Here is a 27,533-nt window from a genome sequence, read left to right as displayed (position 1 = left end):
GCAGTGGATACAATTCCCCAACAGATCTTGTTATTCAGTACTGTTATTGTTGCTGATAAGAAGTTCATTCCTTAACAATTATGTTGTTGTTAGGGATTTCTTAATTGATTTCCTTTTGGGGCTTCAAGTCTGGTTATGTTTGGGTTTTTTTGTGGGTTTTTTTTTTCCTTAGGTCTCATAAATAGCCAGGATATGTCAGTGAATGAAGCTCTAACACCTAAAATTGATGCACAAAGATTAACAAATTTCCTCCGGTCTGCTTGCCAGGTACAATTCAGTACTTAATATCTTTTATGAGATGTGTGCACGAGTCTATACAGTGTGATAAATCACTTACAATACTTGCTCTGACTAATTTAAGTAATGTTCATTATCAGTGAGATTCATCTCTCTGTGCTGTGTAACTTTTACACCTCTAAAGCAATATTTGCAAAGGTATAAAATTAACAAGAGTGTTGATAGAGGTTTATTAAATTAATCCACATACTTTAGAAAGCTGCAAATAGCAAAGCTGAAAGATAAGAAAAGCCTTTTATTTCTGTAAATGTAATTATGTTTGAAAGGTGATCGCTGTTTTACTAGAGGAAGATCAAGTTGCAGCGGAACCCATGTGGAAACTAGGATCTCAACAAGCCAGTCTGTCTATTAGTGATAGCTGTTTCCAGTTAAATACTAACCAGCCATTCCTCCAAGGTAAGGAAGCTTTATTCTACACCTTTTACTATACAGCCTATGCTCTTCTTCCTCATGCAAAATACCGTGTTCTTTGTCATGACTGAAAGGCAAGCAGCACATATCAGGATATATAGGTGATGTAAAACCCACTTTGGTTTTAATTGCACTAATCTTGCTGCAACTCTGCAGATTGGTTTCACATATGGAACATCAGAGCATCCTTGCTGCTGCAAAACCAGAAACTTAGCCATTGATTAGCATGATATAGGGGTGCCCTGGATGTAGGTTCGTGTCCCTGTTGTTGAAGGGCCATCCCAGGGGGTGTAATTTCGTTTAGACTCTTTATACTGAAAGTAGAACCAAATTTGCAAATACAGCAAGGTTATTGAAAAGGAAGAATGTAGGCTGATGTGCTTGAACTGAAGCTGTATCTTCCTAACATAAACAGTAGAAGTTCAGATAAAAAGAAATAGAAAGAAGAAAACGTTGTAATTATGTTGGGAAAACCTGTTATAACACAAAACCATACATATACTAACATATAAGACAAACATACATATACTTAACACATAAGACAAAGCAGAAAAAGCCTGGCCTGTGCTGTTTCCTGTTTGAGACTTAGCTTAATTTTCAGTGTATCTAATGGCAACAGATCAGATTAGCTTGCTTGTGCTATCAACTTCTTGGGTCTCTTCCTTTTTGCTTTTTACTTCTGATTTTGTGGGTTCGTTCTCTAGTCCTTCCTTTTCTCTTGCACAGTGTCAAAAGCAACCCACTGTTAATAGAAACATTCCTCATAATTGCATCTTCGCTTCTTTGGTTGTTGCTATAGCAGCTAAATATGCTTTTTTGTCTGCAGCAAATTTATCTTTTTTTGTTTGTTTGTTGTTTTTGTTATGGTTTAGACCGAAAAATATCCTGCCTGTATGTCTCTCAAGTTCAGAGGCAGACACTACTTTCTGCTCATGGATTACCTGAAAAAGCAGGTGGTGTTTTACTGAACAGAAAAAGTATCATATGTGTTTGGAACATCTGGCAGCCCTCTAGTCCTCAGAACATTTTAATATGCGATTCAGAGGTACGTTTATGTAGCACTGTATCATAGAATCACAGAATTGTTTGTGTTGGAAGGGACCTCAGAGCCCATCTAGCTCTAACCCCCTGCCATGGACAGGGACACCCTCCACTAGACCAAGGGTGCCCAAAGCCCCATCCAACCTGGCCTTGAGTACTGCCAGGGAAGGGGCAGACACAGCTTTTCTGGGCATCCTCTGCCAGGACCTCTCCACCCTCACATGGAAGAATTTGTCCCTCATATTTAATCTAAATCTGCTCTCTTTTAGTTTAAAGCCATTACCCCTAGGTCCTATCACTCCCTGCCCATGTAACCAGTCCCTCTCCAGCTTTCCTGCAGGCCCCTTTAGGTGCTTCCAGCCTGCTGTGAGGTCTCCCTGGAGCCTTCTCTTCCCCAGACTGACCAAGCTGAACTCTCTCAACCTGTCTTTATAGGAGAGGTGCTCCAGCCCTCTGATAATGTTTGTATATCTGCCTATTGAATAAAAAGCTGGTTTATGTGTCTGTTATTTCTTCTTGCTGCAAGATGGGTAAACTTCTGAAAAACATGTTTGAACCTAGTAAGCAAATATTTAAATAAATAGTCCTTCTACCACAAACACTTATAAGATGTCTCTTCTGGATTTGTATGCCTAGAAAGAATCAACCACATGTATTTTTACTGCTTAACAGGTGACATGTTGTTGCTTTAGTCCCAATAAAACAACATTAGTTTTTGCTGGGACAGTAGATGGTTCATTGTTGGTGTGGGATCTCCGAGAAGACTCAAGAATGCATCCTCAAATGACAATTGGTGAAACTGCCTGGACATTTAGAGTTCCTACATTTTCCACTGGTTAGTATTTAGTCATTCTGGGGGTGGTGAAACAATTCCACTACTAATTCTGCTAAGAATACCCTTTCTCTGTAGCATATTTTAGCCAGTTCGGAGACTATGCTTAGTCAAGTAAAAGTTTCCAGTCAGCAATAGCTGTAAAGAAATGTAAACCAACTAAATATGCATTGAGCAGTGACAGTAGAGAGGTGGACTAGATGTAGATATTAAAATGGACTACTCAACTACTACCTCGATGGAATGATTAGCTTAATCAATTTGCATCTCCCCAATCATTTGTTATCTCCCTTAATATAACCAACAGTCCTTTTTTATCTGCATCTGAGCACATATATTGAGATGTATTTTTAAAAAAAAAAATCAAAGTAATTGAAGACTGTAAACCCCTCTTTCAAATGTCATTTGAAGGTTGCAGTCTATACAAATGGTCACTTAAGTCTTGATGTTTCTATGAGGTTGCATGCGAGGTATATATCCAAGTGTATACATATATAACCTTTGTTAGAATCAGGGCGGTGCTACTCTGTGGGATCTAGAGAGCTATTCAACTCATCCCAGTGTAGATATCTGTGTATGGTTAGCTGGATTGATGATATTGATTAGATTTAGTTCACCTAGAAATGTTATGAAGCTGTCTCAAATGAGATAACATTGTGTGTTTCCATGTCTTTGGCCTGACTCTCACCCTTACGCATTCCTAAAATCCCACTTACGTAAATATATCACTTTTGGCTTCTATCTAGATACGCTAAAAGTTGAGTCAGCGTTGTGCTTTTTTATTGCCAATTTATCAATTTTTGTAGCAGTATAAGATTTAGGAATTTTTCATATTTTCATTACATACACAGCTGTCTTTTTATGATACTGTTGAAGTAGTGTATATGAATCGTTTAGGGGATTGGAAACAAGTAGTGATAAAAGCTAAATGTCAGAGGTGATCTATATAATGGAGTATGTTCAGTTCTGAAGCCTGAAGTGACATTAAGCTCAGTGCACAAGGAAAGTTCAGGAACCAAAAGTATCTGACAAAAATATATTTTAAATTACTCTAAATATACACTTATTTTAAAACGTTTTTAAAGGTTAAATACATATTTTCTTGTGTTAAATTGTTTGTTTCAGGGTAGTTACTTTCTATTAAATAATACTTTGTAAGAGTAATTTTTCTTTGATTTTGTCCTTTCTATAGCAAGCAGTGATTTATTTCTACTTCTGTAGTTTATGGAGCTTGAAATAAACATAATTCTTTTCATGGTAACTGAAATGGCAGATTGTATTGAAATGTCTGGTACAGTGGTACAGAAATGGTGCAGCAATCATTTGGAAAATGAGAAATAAATACAAATGGTGAAACATTGATTTATCTAGTAGTATTCTGTTAATTTGGGAGAGAGTTTGCATTGTATTTCAGACTTTTACCAAGTAATTTCTTATGAAGTTCATTACTTGCCATTCTTTCTTTGTAATCATCCCTTTCCCATAAGCAAAAAAATGATTAGGGTTTTGTTGTTTGTTGAAAATAACAGTGTTTACCTTTCATTACCTTTAACTACAGATGGCATTCTGAGCTCCGTAAGCCACACCTCTCCTATACTAGCAGTGGAACCTGTCTCAACCTCTCTTCATGCTGATCAGAATTATGGGCTCTCAAGCCTCTCTCACGAGGAGGGTAAGTTGTTCTTGAAAGCATCATTTCATCAGAGTCTTTCTTTACATATTTAATAAAACATATATGTATCATAGCCAAAATCCAGTTTATGTTTCTATTCTGCCTCTTAAGTTGCCTGTAATATCAATTGCATACAACACTCGTGTTTATTTTCTGCTCTCATTTTTATGTAACGTTCATTCAGTGCAGTTTCACATAAGATGTGGGTGCATGCTTATTAGAATGTTTGTTTTCAAAGCAATATTTTGTTCTTCATTGGTAACACATGTTATCACTCAAAAACTGCATTTAGAGAAGTCTTAGTGCTTCTGTAATGTACTGAAAAACCCTATTCAAGTCAGTGGAGCAACTTGCTTCTATCTGAAAGCACTTAAAATGTGTGACTGTACTTGGTGGTTCTTCCTGTGCCTTATGCCTGACTTTATTTATGACCAGTCTTTGCAAGTGACTTTAATTTTCATGCTCCAAATTCTCAGACAGCATGCTAGAGGAGACATTAATGTTTCCATTGCACATTTTCACTTTGAAATCCATAGTAGTACAGTGAAACATGCTACAATATTGTAGGCTTTACAAAACTTCACCTATTGCACTTCACATCTGTTTCAAAGTCCATGGAGAATCTGGACACTTTAAAACATGCAGACAGAAATTACCTGCTTTTCTGGGAGGACAAACTGAGCACACTAGTTTCATGCCTTTTTCTTTGGTAAAATTAGGGTACTTTCCTTTTTTATGCAGCTGAGAGGATCGTAGAAATTTCGGAGAACTTATTAACCTAAGAATCCTTTGCTGTTGTTTAGGCTGAAGGTCAGTGTATGACTATAAATGGTTACTATTCTTTCCATAGAAATGTCAGGCCCTCCATTTCAGATAGCTTCAATGGATGAAAATGGAATCCTCAATATGTGGGTGAGTAATACATGTATGAAAAGAACGAGCATCACATGTTGGAATAATAAAACACTTCTTCAGATACAGCAACCCAAATCTGGGATTTCTGATGAGAATTTCCTCCATGAAAAGTACAGCAGCTCTAACCATTCTCTTGGAATTCTCAAAATTTTTGACCTGACATCCTAATGTCATGAAGTTATCCCTAGGCAAAACTGTGAACAGGTAAATAAATTAATGAAAACAGGCCTTAGGTAGTTCTCCTTCATAGGAATATGTTCACATATTTCTATTGATTAATTGATCTTAGTCCTCTTTCATACACCTATTTTGTTTTATTTGAATCACAGTGGCATCAGAGCCTGTACTGGATGTATGTGATAAATAACATTCCTAACTTATATAAAATAAATATTCAAGAAAAAAAATGTGAAAATCTGTGGATAAGATTACCCTGCCTAAAATGGGAAGGAAAGGCAAAAGACTGACATGCATGAGTTGAGACCTGCTGGTCAAACTAAAGGGCAAGAAGGAATTGCACAAGCAGGGGCAGGTATCCTGGGCAGGGTGTAGGGACGCTGCCTGGTTGTGTAGGAATGAGGTTAGGAAGGTCAGGGTACAGCTGGAGCTGAACTTGGCAAGGGATGCAAAGAAAAATAAAAAGGGTTTCTTCACAGGGAAGAATTTCTTCCTTAATCTAAATCTACTCTCCTTGTCTTATCACTATGTGCCCTTGTAAACAGTCCCTCTCACAACTTTTCTGTAGATCCCCTTTTTTAGGTGCTGGAAGGCATGGACCTGTTAAAGTTGGTGAAGAGAAGGGCCATAAAAATAATCTGAGGGATGAAACACCTACACTTTGAGGAAAGGCTGAGAGGATTGGGCTTCTTCAGCCTGAAGAAGGGAAAGATCCAAGGAGGCTTTATTGCAGCCTTTCAAGACCTAAAGGGAGTTTATAAGAAGATGGGGAGAAACTTTTAGTTAGGAGCTTTTGCAACAGGACAAGAAGTAATTGTTTTGATCTAAGAGAGGGTAGGCTTAGACTAGATATAAGGAAGTAATTTTTTTACAATGAGGGTGGTGAAACACTGGCACAGGTTGCCCAGAGAGGTAGTAGATGTCCCATCCCTGGAACCATTCAAGGTCAGGTTGGATGGGCCACTGAGCAACCTGATGTAGTTTAAGCTGTCCCTGCTTATTGGCAAGGGAGGTTGGATTGGAGGACTTTTAAAGGTCCTTTCCAACACAAACCCCCTATGGTTCTATGATTGTAATTACTATCTTGACAACTCTTTTTCTGTCAGACATATTCAGTGTTTACTGATACAGCTCTGGCCCAGCTGCTGACTGGTTGTTTGCAGCTGAATTGATCTTGCTTGAGGAACTGAATGGCTCAGTGAATAATATGGGGATAAAAGTATTTCCCTTCTGTATCTCTAATTAAGTCCCTTAAAGCTCTAAGTAACTGTAGTAGCAATAGATTCAGGCTAAATGATCTACTCTTTTTATATCATGAACAGTAAAAGGTGTAGGAGCATCCAGCAGACATGTGAAGCTACTTTTAGCTTTGCAGGCATTGACGGGATAAAGAATCTACCTGTAATCATTGTATGATTAGATCTACCTATCTAAATATTCCTTTAGAATTGTCATATGTTACCACAACTACCTAAAATACTTTAAAGTCTTGTAAATATTTCTTGCTTATTAATGTTAAATATTGACTTTTCAGGTAGTTGTTGAATTACAAAAAGTGGATTTATCTGGTTCACAAACTGATTTAGGTGAGTACTGTATGTTAGAGGTAGGATAAGGTGCTTGAGATGATGAAGTTAGAAGAGAAAAAGTCATTGATGACTAAAAGTAGTTTAGAAAGCTGAGAAAAGATTAATTCTGAATAGGACATATATCTGACTTCAGATATCATAGCAATTATTTGCACTGCTATCTGCATCTCATCTGCTACTTCTGTATTGGTAATTGCCACCACAGACGACCACGTTTCTTATCATGTCAAAGCAGATTTCTGTGTCCTCAGCAGCATCTTTCAAAGAATATGAGATTATATGTCTGTCTCAGTCCTGTTCTTTCTTGAGTTTTAACCAGGTCTGTTGTATGCTCCCATTGTTGCTTGTATCTCCATTCTGATAATTGCCCTTAAAGTTATTTTTGGGTAAGGGTATGAGAAAAAATTTCCATGAAAAAAGTAAAGAACAAAGTCCATTCAGCCCTTTCTGAGTTATCCTGAAGAAGATTACATTTTTTGTTCTTTGAACAAATTTAGACTTAGGTACTTACCTAACTGGAAAAGGCTGAGATTAAAATCTAGATACATCTTAAAATACATATATAAACAATGAAGTAATGCTAGCACATGAGAATTTTCTAATTTGTAAGCTTGTGTGCAGTGCCTGGCTCTATTGATATGCTAAAGCTGGATATCATGTCAGAGGAGAGGTTCATTTTGATGATATGGTTGCTTATTGATACAGTTTTACCGCCACCAGTATTCATTTCTTTCCTCTTGAAAAAATACTTTTCTTGGAAGGAATTCAGTTATTTATGCTACTCTGTACTAACCAGTAACATAGAGAACCCTTATGGAAGTGTTATTACAGTCTCTCATGGCCACAGTTAATTGTCAAAGATCCAAGTGATGGAAATGAACATTTTCAACACTGATAGAACTGAGTTTTATAGTGATATTGCATGATGTTATATGCATACTGTAAAACTAAAATGTAACAGTGCTTCCCTTTCTCTGTCCTCTTGTTTGATATCTGATAGATTACAACTGTCCAGATTTGAATTCTGCAGTAAATATTCTATGTGATTGAAGATACTAATGTCATGTAATGTATCAAATGCTAGATCTACACTAAACAGTTTAAATATGAAGTACCCTTTTTTATTAGCTTAGGTTTTAATTTGGTGATAATGCTTTCCTTAATGCAAGGTGCTTAAATCAGTTTAAATAATTATTTTATGTAATTTTAGGTTTAGTTCCTGGAGGGAAAGTGAAGTTAGTACATAGTTCTACTATGAAATTGAATAACAGGTAAGAAAATAGGGGCCCTTAGGTTTTACATGTATATCTCACAAAGCTTTTTTTTTTCCCCTATACTTTATTAAATTACTGTGACATATGTAACAAAGTTTTCATTAGTTGTTTGTTTTTAAATATTTTCCTAGAGCTATTCATAGACATTTTAGATCAAGAGTTTTTCTATGCACTTGCATAGCTTTAGGAGACAACTTCCTCTGTTATCTTCTACCTTTATGTTTTCCCTAGCCTCTTCCCAAAGGATGTCCGCCAGAGAATGCCCCAAATGCTGACTATGAAATTTCTGCCTTCTAATCCTAATCATTTCATAGTTGGAACAAACATTGTGAGTAATATAGTAAAATTAATTTCATTGTTATTTTTGGTTTTGGAAGCTGCCCCATTTACTTGGAATTTTAGGATTAGAGTGTATATAAAGTTATGATTTCAGACTTAGTAAAACCTGTAGTTGTTAAAATTTGTTAGCTAGTAAGGATGTTTTAAAGTAACAGCTTTGTGAATAATTTAACTTTTTCTTATAATACTGTATGCAAATGTTTTTTTCTATTGTTTAATTAATTCTTTTTATATTGTTTGTAGGGTCTGATAGGCCATGGTACGAGACATGATTTAAGAGTTGTTCCAAAGCTATTCAGACCCCAGGAGAGCGGACTAAGATCAATAAGTATCAATGCAATTGATTTCTCTCCTTTTGGAAAGCCACTGTTTTTGGTATGAAGACATTTTCACACAATAAAAGTTTTATCTTTATTTTTTTAATTCCTTACTGATGGAATCTTTCTAATCTGACATCTTTAACTAGGTGTGATAGTTGATTTACCTCACTAATTCTGATATGCCATGAAGATTGGCAATAAATCTTGTGTTACGGTTGTTAGAATTTGCTTGTGTGAAAGGTGGAGCATCTGGCTCACAGAAACTAATGGCAATCTCACTTCAGCTGGTACTTTTATAACTTTTTGTTTGTACTGAAATTCAGCACTGCTAGTGCTGGGAATGAAGCCTCAGCCTTTTACCTCAGCTTCTTAGTGATACAATCAGGGACATATCAAACTTGTAAAGGTTATACTAAACAAGACAAAGGTTATAACAAAATACCTGGAAGCAGTGACTTCTGCCTGTCTTTGATTTAGCTGTTCATTATGAATCAGTTTAATATTGTTACGCTCTTAAGCACAGCCTGTCCTACTGAAAGCTATTCTTGGTTTTACAGATGACATGTGTCACTAAGTAGCCATCTGAATTGGTCTCCAGGCTCTGACCTTGCCCCAATTCAAGCTACTGTCAGGTTGCACTTGATCACAGTATTAGTGAAGTTGATAATTTTGAGAACTTTTAATAAAATAGGAAATTGGTTCTTCATCCCAGCATTACAGATTTCGATTACTTTAGTGTGCTCAGGACAGAGTTTCTCCTTTGGAACTAGAATTGACATTGAAGTTTTAAATCTGGATAATCCATAGATTGTGATATGAGAGGTATGTGCCACTAGAGTCAGATAACTGGTTTTATTTATATGCTTCATATTCTCAAGAATTTAACTGCAATGCTTGTCCTGCTTAGTTTGGTGTGTTTCCAGGAATTATTTTCTTTGTGATATAGGTTGGCTGTTCAGATGGAAGTATTAGGTTACACCAAATGACTTCAGAGTATCCCCTCATGCAGTGGAATGACAGCACAAATGGCCTACCAATTATTGCCCTGCAGTGGGCTTTAACAAGACCTGCTGTGTTTTTTGTCCTGGATGCATCATCTAATATTTACATTTGGGATCTTCTGGAAAATGATTTGTTGCCTGTGGCAAAGCAGGCTGTTCAATCAGAGAGGTAAGTATATTTACTTGACATGAAATCTTTGTTAGAATTTGTTTCTCTAACTTCACTTTTTTTAAATTGTTGGAGGTGTGGAAAGAGACTATGATGGGCTAAATTTTAGTTTATCCTGACTATTTTATACAGCTTGACAAAGGGGAAATAGAATAAATTAAAATCAGGTACAGTGTCATCAGTTGGGACAGGTTTCTATACATGGAGCAATTCCTCTTTATATGAAGAGAAAAATTTTGTTCCTACTAAAATCACTGGACTATTTAAGTTCAGAGATGGCTTTGGTGGATGATGGTCAAACCCTAAAGTAGGCAATATATATTGGACAAGATTTTAAAATGCCATATATAAAATAGTTACCAATATAAGGAAGTACATTGTGTTCATCATCACAGAGTAAATAATACTTTTGGGTAGCCCTTATTCACCAAAACTCTCTCTTCCTTTAGTCGGTGCAGAGATCTGTGTATACTGTAGACTGCAGAAAAGGAGTTTTGATTTAGCCTTTCTGAATTATTTTCTTGAGGATTCTCTTTCCTCTCTGGTGGGAGCGCTGCTTAGGAGGCTGTCTTCCCTAGGCTTAAGTTAGTCTTGGTGTATACAAAAAATGTTCCTTCTACCATTGTGAGCTATAGCACAGTGCTTCTAGTTTCAGGACGAATTCATATAATTTTAAAAGTCATTATGCTGTACTGGAAAGTACCATACAACAAGCTTGAAATAATTTTAAAGTTATGATTAGAAATTGATGGAATCTGTGAACAGGTGAAGAATTGCCTATTACTTTTGCATTACATGATTGCAACTGGAGGAAAGCTAAAGAACATGCTGGGCCTTGAAACAGCAAGGAATATTGGGCAGTGATGAGTAGAAAAAAGTAATCATTCAGTTAACTACAACTAATCTGCTAAAAACACATTTGAAAGCACGGATTTGTATTCAATTTGTCTCAATTAAAAAGCACTCCCCTGTTCTTTTGATTTCAGTGTTGCAACTATGGTTGTACTGGGAGAACCAGAAAAAACAAATGGACTGTTAGGAATTGCACTGGCCAAAGAAGCTGGACAGATAGATATCCAGTATGTAAAGAAGAAGTGGGCATTACCTCAGCCTGAGGAATCTGAAAAGCTACATTTGCTTTTATTGCAGTCTGCTTAGAAACAGTACAACTGTCTGGGCATACACATTATTGTAAAATATTTAGATAAATTTTGTCTTCAAAAGATTTGTGACCTAATTTTGTATTTGTATATAGCATGTATATATTTTAAAGAATATCAATACAACAGTTTGGCTGAGCTGATAATATTTTATCACAAAAGTTACAGAAAAAATGTAGCATTGTTGTACTCCAGAGACGATGAACTGTATTTCATTACTGAAAGTACTCTAGATGTTTTATTTTCAGCATTTTTAAAATATATATATTTCCTATATTTTATGCTGCTGTTTCTCATTATTCCGCTCTGAAGCAAATGACAGCAATCATGGAGATTTCTACCTCTGGGCCTTTTACACACTAACACTTGGTAAAACTCTTACATCAACCAAAACCCATTATGCAAACATACCAGAATGCAATTGACATCACATGATAACCTTCTGATTTTGTCCCTGAAACTCTGCAAAAAGCAATATGTGACTAACTCAACCTGTCCTGATACCTACAGGACCCGTTTGGATCAAATGATGTAAACTATATGTTTGTGAGATTTACTGCAGTTCTAAATCCTTTAGGATTTCTCATGTAAAACAGAAAATGCTGACCTGTCTAATCCTGCAAATAATTCCCAAAGCTCCTGTAATCAGGAAGAGGATAGATGTCTATTTTATTATTCTGATTTTTTTGTATAATATTGGTAACATTTGGACCAAGACAACGTACTGAAAATGTCTTTAATTTTTGTAGCCTAAAAAGTTGTGATTTAAAGATCATGAAGAAAAACACAATTGATTGAGTATGGATTTGGGGAAAAAAGGACAATTGGTAGACGATGTGTCTAGAATTTCTTGAACTTTATATATGGTAGATACCCTCTCCTTCTAAAAATAGACTGAAATAATTTGTAAATTCTAATTAATTAATTGCAGACGTTTTTCTTTATAAAGTACTTAAATTGAGCAAACTCGAAGTGGCCACATGATGGTGCCAAGTCACAGCAGTAAAAAATGAGTGCTTCTAAGCACATGCAGCACTTGGGTAGTGAAGCTGTTGTAGCCCATTGCACGCTCCCCTTTCCTCAAAAGCAGTGGCTGAAATTCAGAGAAGATGAATTTCTCTGTCTGAGAAATGTTTATTTCAGAGACCATTTTTGTTATCCTAGTTCCTTGGTCAGGTGTAGATTATTTTTGTTTATGTGCATAAACACAAACTACTCATCTTCATTGTTGGGTTTATACTGTAGTAATATATACAAGTTAAATCAGTGTAGCCTTAGTAACCCAGATAAAGAAGAAAGGGCAGTTACTTTGCACAGTAAGGTAGCAGCTGAGCATCACTACTGAGACTCATAGTAAAAACCAAACCCAAATGTGTCACTTTTTCCTTCTGAGACACATGCTCTACCGCTGCCTCCCCCCAGTTTAAAAGCAAAATTAGGCTTTGAGATTATAGTAGTCTTTTGAAAGAAATCTTTTTCTTGTTATCATTTTATTGGTTTTAGGATGTGGCCATCCTGAATTTCCACTTCTGTACATGGAAACTGTCATCAATGGGCTGGGTTTTTCCTGCATGGTGGCATGTGCAGCGGGGGTGGGTCTTTTCCAGTATGCAAAAAAGGAGAAATTAGTGCCAGCCTTCGCACAGGAGTACCTGCTGCTACTTCTGTGCTGCTCCTGATAGGTCCACTTGAATTCAGAGGTCCAAATATTTTAGGTGTTAAGCTTGGTACTGCCTGGAGGGCTGAGTATGAGTTCCTGCACTGGACCTATGTTTCATGCCTAAAAGATGAGTTTTCTCTCTTGAACTGCAAACTAATGCAATGATATAAATGTACCCTGGGCTGACAGATGCTGTTAGGAGAACGAGAGGAGAAAGTGTGTAGAAGCTGCTGCTGTTTTGTGTGTTCTCTCACTGGGTCAGTGCAGACGAGTGACTCTCTGTGTCATCTTAGCAGGTGGACATACTGATTTTTGAGCACGTATATGATCAGAAAGGTGGGAGGTGTTGGTAGGCTGCAAAACAAGGAAAGCATTCCATGCATAAGGGCTTACAAAGTAGTTTCAAACAAAATATTTAATTTTCCATCAGCAGCTGCTAGCGATTGTCAAGATAGTGTTGCTAACATGAGGTACTCAATTTTACACATTTCCTCAGAAAGCAGCAACATGACTTATTACAAATGAAAAAAAAAATCTTCATGCTTATTCCAAATTATTTTCATATCCATATCATTTTTACCAGTAACTGACATGTGTGCATATGCACACAGAGCTTTTTAATGATCCTTATCTAGGATGTAAATGCTGCTATCATAAAACAGTTTAATTAGGCCCAATAAATAGATTTTTCCTACCTGTGGCCAATTTTGCAATATGTATTCTTAACAGCATGAACTGTAGTTCAAATTAACTAACCCATATAATAGAGAATTGCAATTCAGATGATATAAAAGTTAAATCACTATCCACCCATATTAATAACTTCTATGAAATATAACCTGTTGGCTCGTAAGCCAACAAATCCTGGCAGCAAGGCTGAAAAATTTTAAATATGCAAAATGCCAGAAAGTTTTGGATCAACTTCTGGTTTATTTTCCACGTTATGAATGTGCTTTGAAAGCCTTTTCCATTTAGAACATAAATATTAATATTGTTTTCATTGGATTTTGTCATCTCACAGATGGGAAAATGAAGTTTTCAGTAGCTGAATAATAAGTTAACTGAGGAACAGAATTCTTGAATCAGATGGCTGATTTCTTACAACTGTTTAGAAATGTTTTTATTAACCTGTCAGCCTATATTTGCAATAGAGTTTGGGAGAACAGGAATAGTGTGATTCTTATTTTGTACCAGAACATTTCTTCCTAATTGTATGGAAGGTGACCATCCTACCCAGTGCAATTTTGCCTTAATTAATCATAGCTGTCATTTAGAAGACATGTTGAAGGATACAGGAACATTGTAGCTTCAATAGCCATGAGGGAATATTTTACGAACTGGAATATTTTTAGCTGAGCACAGTTAAAACATAAAAAATAGTTCTTTTTTGAAGGCAGATGGCTTTTTCCTGGTGGAGTTGGAAAGTCCATCTAGGTTTATTCTTGGTGTAGAAATTTGCTGGACTAAAGCAAATGCTAACGTGTCACTGAAAGACACACAGTCGGAATGGGCCCATCTCTAAATGTCCCTTAGGAAGTAAGCGGGACTGGGCTACCAGCTGCATGTGAGGTGGCAGCAAACTGGGAAGAGTTACTGAGATACTGGGACAGGAAAATGGCTAACGAGCCAGATTTTAATTGTGAGCTTAATTTCCAATCAGGCTTATCAGGAGTCTACAGACAAAAGTGTTTCTGAGCTTCCTTGGCTGTGAGGAGGAAGAGAGTGATTCCATTTGCAGCTCCCAGCACATTTCAGTAGTGGTTCCTGAGGTTTCAGAAAATAAATTAATAGAAAACCTTTTGTGTTAATTCTTGACATGGGCCTCTTCTTGCATTACTCAAACTGCTATAGGAGGGCCTGTGTCTTGACATTCCAGCATAGGGACTGGTGATTTAGGTGCTGCTGTGTGAAAACTGAGTAGCATGAGGAATTACTTGTCTTTTTAAATGCTACATGAAACATCCTTTTGGAACTGGAAGTACAGGTTGTACTTCAGACTGTTTCTTCACTCAGGAGGCTGTTAGCATGACTGCAGGGTTTTCCTGCTCACCTCTCACGTGCTCATCATTGGCCTGAGAGGCAGAGAAGTGGGCTGCTCACTCCAGGAAGCTGGACATTGTTCAGGCTGTTTTGAAACAGAGTAAGTAGGATGCCTGCTTGCTGCTGAGGGTAAATACTCCTCACCCAAGCTTTCTGGTTACCAACCATGTCCTCTTTATGAAAGGAACGAAAAATACATTGTTGGTGTCTGATGCTTTAGCAATTGCAGTGTAATTCACAACACTTGCCATTCTTTAAGCTGTTAAAACCAAAGTCTGCTTGACACGGACCCTGCCTCCTTACTGAGGTGCCAGCTCTGCGTTGGGGTGATCCTTCTGGGTGCAATGGTGGTTGATGCTAAACACTGAAAACTACCACATACCTGTGTTGTTCGGATACCTAGGTGAGTAGGAGGCATGAGGATGTCTAGTGGTCTGTGAGATCTGGATTCGATTTCCATCCCTCTCAAAACTTCCCATGTTATGGGGAGCACTGTCTCTCCATGACCAGGCAGGGAAGAGTAGATCCACCACCCTTGTCTGGCTGCTGCTTGGTGTGACCTCGGTGCACCTGGGTGTTTGCAGCAAGACAAGGCCAGCTCAGAGCATCCTGCTTTTGGGACAAGAAGTGAACATGTAGAATACAGTTTAATTGTGCCTCTTTGTCCGCTGTAAGGATGCTAGTTCAGACATTCCAACACTTTCTTCACATGGTTTATCACTTTCAGTGGCTTAGTGTCATGTGGTCCTGAGTTAAACTGAACTTAGACTGGCATGAGGGCATCAGACAGATTTATGGAGGTAGTCTAGGGTCTGATTTCTTGGCAATAATGATGGGCAGGATTTTGAGCACAAGGAAATCTGTGCTTTTTTCCTTCCTATTGGTTATTGACATAGTGTCAAACAGACTCAAATAAAAGCACTAACACTTGTATGTAGTTCAAAAAAATTCAGTATTTTTCATGGATGTAGTTAAACTTTTTAACACTGTGCCATTAACCTGATGGAATTTCAGCTCAAAATATTTTATATCCCATTAGAAATTGAAGTGGCTCAAGCCACTGTTTTCCAGTTTTACATGGGTGCAACTCACTTGAAAACAGCCATGATACCCTAGTAAAAGCAGGAGTGATGTTGTAATAGCCTGTGCTACCCATTGCCATTTATAACATGATAATTTTCTGCCTTTACTTCTATTGGATTAATTAGATTTTGTAATATATTTGTTGTCCTTTTCTCCCAAATGTCAAGTGGGGTTTGCTTTTAGGAGTCTGAAACAGAACGGCTTCATTGGAAACTAATCCCCCACACGGGTCTGACTATCTGCTGCTGAGCAGGTTTAATACAGTGAACAAAAAGCCACTGGAATACATTATTAGTCTTTTTAGTAAATCCTTGATGTGGCTACAGGGTACTTTAAGAGGTCTTTCCTCTTAGCTGAAACTTCTGCTTCACCGGCTGATAGCTGCAGCTATTCCTCCTTTATGTTGTCTGTCTTGTGATGAGGCAAGACCATTCATATCATATAGACCACAGTTGTTGCACATCACAGATTTCCTGATTTGCCTCTAACTCAAATTGAAATTATTTTCTTTCTGTTATAGAAAAGACCCATAACACAGCACTTGGTTAGGCATGTATTTTAAACGCCCTTTTTTAATCCACTTGGGTGATCTTGGAGACGAAAGAACGGAGAGCTGGGTAAAACAGAGTTGTCTAGAGACATGGAGAAACTCTTCCAGTGGCTTAGAGAATGGACATAACCAGGCATTTGCTATCATTTTTAAACAGCAGTGTCAAACAGTGAACCCATACAATGAGTTACCAAAAGATCTGACTTACCATGGCTGCACTCAGCACTGTGGCTTTCAAATGCCATATCTGAAGGGAAGAGAATTAAGAGAAAAATTTAATAAACCTTCCTCAACTAGAATATTTTTTTACAATGATTTGTGAGTCAAATTCTATTCTATTGTTGAAGCAGGTGAGCAAGAAATGAGTCTTTGTTTCACATAGCTTATATGATATAGATGGAAAATATTTTATCTTTTTATTGCTGCATTTATTTGCGCTGGTAACACGATGCTCTTAATGCCCCTGTAGCTGAGCATCGCCAAGGACAGGCTGAATAATACCACAGCAGTAGGGTAAGGACAAAAATAGATTTGAAACTGCCTTCTAACCTTTATTTAGAAGATGAATGATTACTGAGTACATGGGTTTGCATGGCAAGGGTTTGATAGTTGGGGGGGCTTCTGCAAGAAGCTGCTAGAAGCTTCTCGTGTCTGACATAGCCAATACCAGTTGGCTCCAAGATGGGCCCACCACTGGCCAAGGCCAAGCCCTTCAACCACCACAGTAGTGTCTCTGGGATAGTTTATGTAACAAGGGAGAATACAGTTGTTGTGCAATAATAGTTACAGCCAGAGAGAGGAGGAAGAAGATGTGAGGGGAACAGCTCAGCAGACACCATGGCCAGTGAAGAAGGAGGGGCAGGCAGTGCTCCAGGGACAGAAGCAGATTCTCCTGCAGCTTGTGGAAAAGACCATGGTGAGGCAGCCCATGGAGGGTGATGGTGGAGCAGCATCCCACCTGCAGCCCATGGAGGACCCCATGATGGAGCAGGTGGATGCCCTGAAGGAGGCTGTGGCTCCATGGGAAGCCTGTGCTGGAGCAGGTTTACTGAGGGGACTTGTGACCCTGTGGGGGACCGTGCTGGAGCAGTCTGGTCTTGAAGGTTGGCACCCCATGGGAGGTAATTTGTGAAGAACTGCAACCCACGGGAAGAACTCATGTTGGAGAAGTTCATGGAGGACTGTCTGCTGTGGGAGGGACCCCAGGCTGGAGCAGGGGCAGAGTGTGAGGAGTCCACCCCTCCTGAGGAGGGAGGAATGGCAGAGGCAATGTGTGATGAACTGACCCCAACCCCCATTCCCTGTCTCCCTGTGCTGCGGGGGGCAGGGAGAGAAATCAGGAGTGAAGTTGAGCCTGGGAAGAAGGGAGGAGTGAGATAAGGGGTTTTTAAGATTTGTTTTTATTTTCTCATCAATCAATTTTTAATTTTCTCTGATTTTATTAGTAATAAATTAATTTTCCTGAGGTGAGTCAGTTTTGCCCATTACGGTAAATCAGTGAGTGATCTCTGCCTGTCTTTATCATGACCCACGAGCCTTTCATTATAGCTTCTCTCCCCTGCCCAGCTGAGAAGGTCAATGACAGAACAGCTTTGGTGAGCATCTGGCCACCAGCCTTAGTCAACCCACCACACTGAAGTTACTTCAGATGTTCAACTATTTTTCACATTGTAAGGCAGTGTTAAAAGGCCTCACTTAAAAATTAATTAATCCAAAATTATAACATTCACATTCAATATAGTGAAAACCTCTCACTCTGTTTTTTGGGGTTGGAACACAGGACATCATAGGTTGCAGAAAGACAGTGTATTACTGTAGGTTCCTTTGGTTCCCTTAGGCTTTTAGTTTACTTGCTCAATACTTTGTATTTTGGCAGTTTGGCAAGGGCAATCCATTAAGCAAATACATTACTAATAGTGTCATGACTGCATGGGGTCCATGCTGTACAGATACAACTGAGAACTACCTACCCACAATCTTCAAAGACATTAAGAGCAGTTTATATTTGTTTAAGCTTCAATTTGTATTCTTTTCATATTTTACAAAGATAAGGACTTCACAACATACTATGTTTTGTATCCTTGCCTCCATGTCTTTAAAAGACCAGAAAACTTCACTTCTTTCAAGTCTTTACTGATCCCTTAAGCTGAAGGTCTCTCTAAAAAAAATCTATCCATACTGAAAGCAGCCATATTCAGACAACAGATTGATCTTTACCCACTCACATGGGCCAACAGCAAGTGTTGAGGAAAGAAATACAGAGTAATACAGAAAGCATGAAATGATACTTTTCTTCCAAGTATGGTATGTCTTCCAAGCTGCTGGCAATGTGTGGCATAGGAATTTTCTGACTCAGATGGTAGCAGATCACAGTGCTTAAGAGAGGCATTTTTTCCCATCAATTCATCCTTGAAATAGGCTTTGAAAGCCTATTTTTATTTTGGCCTCCAAAAATTTTGTGGCAATGTATTCCACTGAATTATTACACTGTGTAAATAAATATTTGTGTCTTCAGCTTACTGGCCAATCAGTTCATTAACTGTGTCCTAGATCTTATTATTTCCCATACCATCTATACTAATGACTCCTCATAAAGAAACTCTTGCAAACACATGTTGTCTCACTTTCAGCTCTAAGGATGTTTTCTGTAACAGTCACACCTGGTAATACCAGTAAATTGCACCAGACCCACCTCCAAGGACACCTGTTGAGATAAGGAAAGTTGTGTGTTGAAGTTACCCTCAAGCAGAGCCCGGGAGCTTCAGCCCTTGCACAATGTAGATGTAGCTTATTTGACTCCAATAAAAGCCAGTAATGGAATACATCATTACTCTTAAAGTGATCACTTTTAAAAATAAGGAATACCTATGCTGGCATAGTATAAAGCTAGTGATGTGGTAGGCCAATCAGTTGATCCCTCAGAGAAATTAGAAAAAGAGCTTTTCTTTTAGAGATTGGAAATCATAATATCATAGAATCATAGAATGGCTTGGGTTGGGAGGCATCTCGAAGTCCATCTAGTCCCAATCCCCTGCCATGGGCAGGGATGCCCTCCACTAGCCCAGGTTGCCCAAAGCCCCATCCAACCCGGCCTTGAACAAAGCAGAACAGAAAAGGAAGGAATGTTGCACTGGGGCAGGAGAAGTGACCACTGAAGCAAGTGGAGGGGTTACCATCATTAGACAAAGAACCTGGTAAAGAATAAATACCCTGTGATCCAGTAGAAACTTTGAGCTTCTGAACTCTTAAGTTACAGGATCCAAGTCTGCACACACCTCAGGGACAGACAAACTCCAGGTTCTTGTGACTCCTAATGGCCCTCCAGCACAACCGTACATGTATCCAGTAAGCCTCATCTATGAAAAGGCAGATGATCTTTTGTCTTTGGTGCTGACAGCTTGACTGATCGTTAGAAAAATTTATCATTTTGACAACAGTGAGTGTGCAGGTCCTTTCAGTGTTCTGGGTTTCAGTGTGCCCAGAGAGATGTTCCATTTCAAAGGTGCACACATAAAATCAAGCAGATATCCAAGACTGAGCTAGCTATAGGAGGTACCCAAGGGAATGAGTCCTCTGCACAATGCAGTGGAAAAGTTGTGATTATTTAGAAGGGAACGGATTATCTTTGACTTTATAGAAGACAGCAATTCTTTTCTTAACCCTGCCTTGACAGGCATCTTGTTAATGTAAATAATACTCATTTCACCCATAATATTACCATTTTGAATCTTTGGGGGTGAAAACTGGACTACCAGAATGAGTCAAGGTGTAACACATTAGCAGCTGACAGCTCCTGGGTTAAACTGGCTCTTAAACCAGTTTGCAGGAAATTGTACGAAAGAACCACAATGTGTTTGTCAATCAGGGTTGATCAGAATTGATCACTATTGAAGTCAGAAGGTCACGGAGAACAGTGACATAGTTCAATTCCTAGAAAGAACCAAAGATAAAGTCCTCATTTTTAAAACACATTTTCAAATACACCAGTAAAATATTGTAATGAGAAAGGAATATGGGAATAAATAATCAATGGAAGTTTTAAATATAAGTGCTAATTAAATAATAGAAACATAGATATTTCTCTGTATCTAAACCGTAGGCACATGATATGTAGATTTAGGTAGCATAGAGATCTAATTTAGATTACAAAGGTGGTTTGCAAACACACAGTACCAGCTGTCTAATCATTACCTCCTCTGGAAGCCAAGTTTTCCCTTAGCCAGGGAACCTCAGTCCTGGGACAGGGAAAGGCACTACTGGTGCCTTTGCCAGGCGAGAGGTGTCGCTTATGCACAGCAGCCAAACAAGCAAGATGTAAAATTCAGCATTTTCTTAGGTTCCTGGAGTGTCCCAAGATAATGGACTTCAGCATGATATATTTCAAAGATGGAGAAAAATATTCCTGCAAGACATTTCTTGAAGGTTTTTGTGGCACAGTATGATTGACATGATTCAAATGAAATGAAATGAAGAGAGGCTGAGGCAATATTAGTTGCTGTCAATCTCATAAATGTCTTCATCTATGTCAACGCACATCTGAAATCTCTTCTCCCCAACCCATCATCAGATGACTAGTGGTTTCTTTATAACAATGTAATTTACTTCCAGATCTCAAACAACAGAAGCAAGACACCAGCTCCAGATAAATAAGTCATCACAGAAAGCTGCTGAAACTGAAGTTTCTGAAACGTGGTGTTAGTAGTTTCTCTACAAAAATGAAAAAACTTTCAGAAAGAATATGTAATATTGCAGTGTTGAGCAATTGGCACTGCCTCAGAAGGCAACTGCTCTCTGCTCTGCCTGTGCCAGCTTGTGCTGAAGCTGATACCATTCCCACGGGCACACTGCAGGTATATATAGCAAATAGGCCACAGGGCATCTAAAAAGCTGACAGTTGACATAAAGAAAATCTACAATGTCAGGCTTGTGCAGCTCTGGCCGTCAATATTAGAGGCATTTGCAATGTTTCTATAACTTGCATCATTCAGCAGCTGAGTGAGACTTAGAACATTCTCTCCCAGGGGATCTCAACATCTGATCTCCGGGAATGGGTGTGAAAAGTTTCTAGTAGAAGTGACATGATTCGAGTGAAGTGACACAGCCAGGAAAAATTCGCAGGTATGCCTGTCTTTGTGTGAATGTTGATTTGAGTTCTGTATTTCTTCACCTGCATCACTAGTCTGACAGACCACATTAAAAAGGTGGTGCTACTGTGTCTCAGAAGCAGAATAAAAATGATTACAGATTTAGGGAGTTTGCATTAGAATTGCATGGGAAAACACTTCAACAAGTGACTTGTGGATGCACCTTGGGAGTGATGAGAATGAGCAACTCCATTCAGGTACCTGGCAAAGGTCTCCTCTGAAGAAACTGCCTAAAATACTGTTGCTTTTTTTGAGGGGAATCTCATGACACCAAGCTTGCTTCTGGGGCCACCAGTGTCAGTGATATAATTGCAACGGTTGCTGAGAAAGCAGATGAAGACCCAGCAGTACAACAGGGATACACCTACAGGTTGTATCCTAAGGCATCTGTTCCACCTCTTTAACCTCTTTCATCCCATGGTGAAAGTAAAGACCAAAGCTTCCATACAGCATGGCAGGAGGCAGTGAGAGGAAAGGCGCCCTCACAGCTGGAGAAGGGCATCAGGATGGTAGGGACTATTTCCTCCTTCCTCCTTAGCTTCTTAGGATAGAATAACGCTGGGGAGCTGCCACTGAAGGAGGAAGGGCATGAAGCTGGAGAGCTCACCCATGTGCTGGCACAGAGGAAGAAGCAGGAAGTCAAGCCAATGCTGTGTGTTCATGCTGCTCATTCCATCCTCTCACATCAGTTGTTCCTATATCTTACCCATATGCTCTTAACTGATTGAGCTAGAACCCACAAATGATTAATTGATGAAACCTTCCAAACTTCTGATTTGTTTCTTTGTAGAACCAATATTAGCCAACCAGATCCTGCAGAGGAGAAATCAGAATATAGTTAAAAAACCAAATCTTGCTCTTGAATAACTTATAATATCAAGCCAAGAGATCAAACAAACAAGTCCCATTTACTTAAAACACTTCAACATCTTGTGATGCATGATCACACCATCTCCCAACATTTGCATTACTAGGGTAAAGGGAGGAAAGAATCAACCCACAACCAAAGTGCCTAGTAATTGCCTTCAGAGCAACAAATGTACAAGTTGCAATAGCTGGGACATTTAGAGATATTGGATCAGCCAAAAAAACCTAATAATTCACCAAACTACAAGTACTCACAGTTTTTAAAGTGGGTTTGTTTTTATATTTTTCTTAGTGTCTATTTATTGTCACTTTGTAATGAGGAATTTGACTGCTCACACAGCCCAGATGAATCATTGCTGTTTTGCCTGTGCCTAATGTGTGCTAATGGTGACATTAAGAGAAGGTCACAAATTACAGTCAGAGTGTGTAACAATCCCCAAGGGATCTACATGCCCCAACAAGTATCTTATGAGTCCTTAGGGCCAAGAAGGCTTGAGGAGTCTCCTTATGGATATACAACAGTCAGTACTACCGATGCCCTGAGCTCCAGGGAAGCCTTGAGCAGTTACCATGAGCCTTAACAATCCTGTGCCTTAATGACCTGATTTCAAGGCAGGTGCAGTAACTTCACTTGAGATCTGCAGGAAGGGTTTTCTGTTCTTTTGACCTAAGTTTTCTACTACTTCCCCACAACCTCATTCCTTTCCATTTAGGTACATGCAAACTATCAAAGAAGTTTTTGGGTACAGAAGTCCATGTTTGGTAAATTATTTTTAGTTATTCTATTGAAATTAATCCAGAATATAATCTACTATACCAGTAATGTAAAATATGACCACTGCTTAAGCACTTCATTTTTGATCAGCTTGTATTTCAGAGCCTCATGCTAAATTCTGGTAGAAGTTGTCTTTATAAAACCATTATTTCTTTGGGCATGTTACAAAATTCCAAGTCATCTGTAACTCTGTGGGAGACAATTGGTCTCTGGTGTCTTGCAAAATTAAGTTCTTTCTGGGACCTTAGCTCTCACTGATACCCAAACCGTGGTTGTTTGCTTCCTATCAGAAAAGCATTCCTTCATTTGATTTAAAGTGCTTCTGAATTTTTAGTTAACAAGCGTCTTTACTCATTATTTTGTCTGTCACATCCATTGCATAGCATGTACCGACAAACCAGGTTATTGGGCAAAATCCATCAGCAAGTTTGATGCCAGAGTTAAACAAAACTATGGTTTATAAAGCTCTGCTACTCTGAAAGCATTATCAGCTGCTGAAACCACTTCAAAGTAATTTTCTATTCCAAGTTAGAGTGTATCTTTGCACCATAATCAAGTAATTTAATTTACTGCCATAGTTATTATTTATGGCTTATCATTCATATATTATAAGCAGCCTGCTGCAAGCTACATTTGTAACGTTGATAGGTGCATTAACATACATAATTTAAATCAATACATTTTAAAAGCTTGAACATCCATAATGGTTTACTTAACAATCGCTGTGATCCCTTCAAAATGTGGTCAAAAGCACAGTGATTGTCCCGCGGGCTGTTTGCTTTATAGCACAGATATCAATTTGCAATAGTAGCTGTAACATCACTTACCACTTTGTTAAAAAAGGTTTTTAACAGAGAATAAAATCATCAACAGAAGGAAGGAAAGGCGGGGGAAGTAGTTTTTGCAGGTTGCTTGAAGGATAGGCAGATACATCCAGTTGTAGAAAGTTGCTTACAGAGAGTTTTGGAGTGTAGTGAAATGTGTCTTGACGTATGCATAGACTAAACAGGCTGTAGCACTGGGTGAGTCACACAAGCATCACAGATTTACTAGCATTTGTTTTCCATTTACATGTAGTTTTGAGCATTATGTGAATGAAAGTCCTTGTATGTTTTCAACCCCTAACTGCAGTGACTGTTGCACAGAGCTGCTGGAATCTAATTCATTGCATTTAATGCTTAAACACCATTGAAACAGCTGCCTTAAAAACACTTTGTAGAGAACAGCTCAGACAACCCTGCTGATCGAATCCAGTTTTCCACCATGAACATCCAGTTGTGAGCCTGTGAAAATCATTGAATAGAGGTGTCAGAGCTATACTGCTGTGCTGCTGCAATGATGTGCACCAGAGGTGTAAGTACTGAACCTGTGGAAAATACCCATAAAATGCTTACAAATAAGTAGAAAATAAGAATAAAATTCTACCAGTCTCTCTTCCTCCAGTTCTGCCAGAATGCCAGGGAGAAGACAAGGGGCAAGGCACTGATGGATCAGGACATGTTATTGTTGGTTGCATTGTAAGGACACAAACTCCAAGATGGGCTGGAGGCTGGGCTTGGCAGGATTCAGCTCCTCCATCTAATGCCTCAGCATATCATTATGGGCCGGTATCTGTTATTGTCTCAACTGGACAGCAGTTTTCTTTGTTCACACTGACAGTTGTGCCTACTTCTTTTGCTTCCTCCCACCTTTCCCCCCCATCCAGCCACCTCCTTGCACCAGCACATTGTATACCTACATTCCACTGGTCAGGCCAAACCAGTCAGTTGTCTTTCCACAGCATCCTCCAAGCACCCTCCCCCTCAACCTGCCTAAAGGGGCCAACAGCCCTCTAAGATACGGTCTGTCCTTCCATGCAGCTACAGTGACAATAATCAACCTCTTGCTATTTTGGACCTTGGTTATTTCAGTGACCATTAGTTCGACCTCAATAAAAATAAATAAATTAATAAATTAAGTTGTCCAAAAATGAGGTAGAAGGGTTCCTGATGCTCTCAGCCTTCTGCTGAATTCCATATGGACAACTGGTAGTTCTCAATACCCAGCGGTAAAGATGCAACACGATTTCTCACTATGAATCATCAGCAAACCTAGAATTTTATAAATGTTAGAATGCCAATGCCCAGTATTTTTTCAAGATTTTCAGTTTTCTGCCACTTTCTCATCTCCAAACACAGTCTATCACATTCTCAGCACTGACAGAATGTAGCTAATAATATATGCCAGCCATGGAGACACTAGCAAATGCTACAGGTCTATAACACAACACCCTTTACTTCAGTAAGAAGAGGGTGGTGGATGCTCACAGCTGCCTGAAATTAGGTGATAAAATACATTTCAAAAAAGCCCCACCTTCTGGCAGAGACAGTGCTTGCAAAACATTGAGATCTCCAGCATTTTATTAGAGTTTTGTCTAAAAGCATTGGCCATGAAGATTTATCTTGAAAGTGCTGAGAAAAAGCTCAAGAGAAGAATAATCATACCATAAATGACAGCACTGTTACAGTCTGTCTGATACATTCAGTTGGCAGTGGTTAGAAAAATAATGAAGATAAGGATTGTGCTCTTCACCAAAGTGACATTTGTTATTCTTGAAATACACAGTGATGATAGAAGGATGAATGACAGGGTGCAATCCTCGTGTAACTGGCTGGTGTGGAAAGCAGGCTGGTTGGAGAAGGAACTGGGAGCTCTTAGCTGTGCAAAGCACACACAGTGTTTCATTACTCTGAATTTTAGCTGCGACACTGATTTGCTTTACAATGAATTAGGAACCAGAGACAGAGGCAGTCTTGCAAGAAGTTAGGAGATAAAAGATTTGAAATCTGAGTCTCACCTTCATCCTACCTGGGGTTTGATAGCACGCAGTCTCTGATGACCTTTTAGGCCCCTAAGTACCTTTTTTCTTTGCCCTGCAAATACAAGGATCTAACTTATAGACACCCACAGAAGCTCACAAGCACCCAGCTCTGGAGCAAGAGCAACATCCCACCTCACATCTGTGGATTTAGCCATGCCTCATGCCTGAAACTTGAAATTTTAGCTATGAGCTAGCAATGGTGGTAGCCTTTTGCATTGGGCCATTGAACAAAGCTTGAACATGATTTTTGTTTCAAGTTCACAACATACTCACGTTCATTTTCTCCTAACTAATACCCAGCAGCAGTGAGTGAAGGCTGGCATGGGCTGCTGCTCTGTGACAGGAAAGCTCCTGCTGTGGTACTCTGAGGTCAAAAGGCAAGAGTAAGCAATAGGGAGCTCACTCAAAAGACTGGCTGTTGCCAGCCCAGTGTTACAGCCTCAGGAGATGCATACGTTACGGCTATCACATAGATATCATCAGGATTAAGGGCTAGTTCTATAAAAGACTGCAGGTAAAAAAGTCCTGCCTAACACCTGTGAATTTGCCCGTGTTTGCATCATTTCCATTTACAAAATGCTAATAAAAGATCAAAAGCATTGGGATAGCTGTAAAAATGCAATGAAGTGCCACAGTCCTGTAGCTTGTCGGTCCTGCAGATCTTGCTGACCTTTTTCCCTTCATTGTGCACAGTACCCACTGGTATTACACTACCCACCTGGGCAGCCTTGGATGATGGATCACTCTAGCTTTGCCTGCACATCTGTGCTGCTGGAAAGGATGTGAGGCTTTGTGGGGTAGTACCCCTTCTGAGGAGTGTGTGGAAATACCTTTTGTACCAGCTATTTCCCCATTCCCTTGTTCTTTCTTCTGTAGGATGTTCTGTAGGAACACCCTGAAGGATGTTCAGGGACAAGAGACAGTCCCAGGCATGTTCATCCCATTTTCATTGACCAGGTTTATTTGGGCAAGGAGAGCAGCCAAACTGAGGGACTCACTTCACCTTTCTGTCCATGAGAGAGGGAGAAAGCCATAATCAAAGAGCAAATGCATAGTTTTTTTGAGGACATAGACACTTATTGATGATAGAACCAGTCAAAGAAAGTTGAAGAAGATAATTTTTCCAGTAAAAAACCCACAAGGAGCAAGTTCAATGTGGAGTAACATTAAACTTCACAGGAAAGCCTGAGTCCTCACAGGTACTAAAGAAATTAAATCAAAACTGGCACGTGGGTGTGTACTTGAATCCAATTAATTTCTTGTGATATCAAGAATAAAGAAAGCCCAATTAACAATCCTTCATAAAAAGAATTTGTGCTTGTATGTCCCAGCTTTTAAGGTTCCTGGAAGATGAATT

At 38.9% G+C, this 27,533-nt stretch overlaps 1 protein-coding gene across 1 annotated transcript in view; it reads left to right on the top strand.

Moving 5' to 3' along the window:
- Positions 1-11,331, top strand: part of DYNC2I1 (dynein 2 intermediate chain 1) — a 29,167-nt gene extending 17,836 nt beyond the window's left edge. The window contains exons 13-24 of the mRNA XM_084280596.1: positions 173-267; positions 564-693; positions 1,581-1,753; positions 2,422-2,584; positions 4,140-4,253; positions 5,104-5,165; positions 6,880-6,931; positions 8,145-8,205; positions 8,440-8,536; positions 8,791-8,922; positions 9,814-10,037; positions 11,024-11,331. Coding sequence (XP_084136722.1) covers positions 173-267; positions 564-693; positions 1,581-1,753; positions 2,422-2,584; positions 4,140-4,253; positions 5,104-5,165; positions 6,880-6,931; positions 8,145-8,205; positions 8,440-8,536; positions 8,791-8,922; positions 9,814-10,037; positions 11,024-11,195 — 1,475 coding nt within the window. The 3' untranslated portion in view covers positions 11,196-11,331. The remainder of the gene's footprint in view (positions 1-172; positions 268-563; positions 694-1,580; positions 1,754-2,421; positions 2,585-4,139; positions 4,254-5,103; positions 5,166-6,879; positions 6,932-8,144; positions 8,206-8,439; positions 8,537-8,790; positions 8,923-9,813; positions 10,038-11,023) is intronic.
- The last annotated feature ends 16,202 nt before the right edge of the window (positions 11,332-27,533 follow it).

Source organism: Gallinula chloropus, assembly GCF_964237585.1.
Source record: "Gallinula chloropus genome assembly, chromosome: 2".
NCBI classification, from domain to species: domain Eukaryota; kingdom Metazoa; phylum Chordata; class Aves; order Gruiformes; family Rallidae; genus Gallinula; species Gallinula chloropus.
The sequence above is the reverse complement of the archived record's forward strand: the minus strand, read 5'-3'. Positions and strand labels throughout refer to the sequence as shown.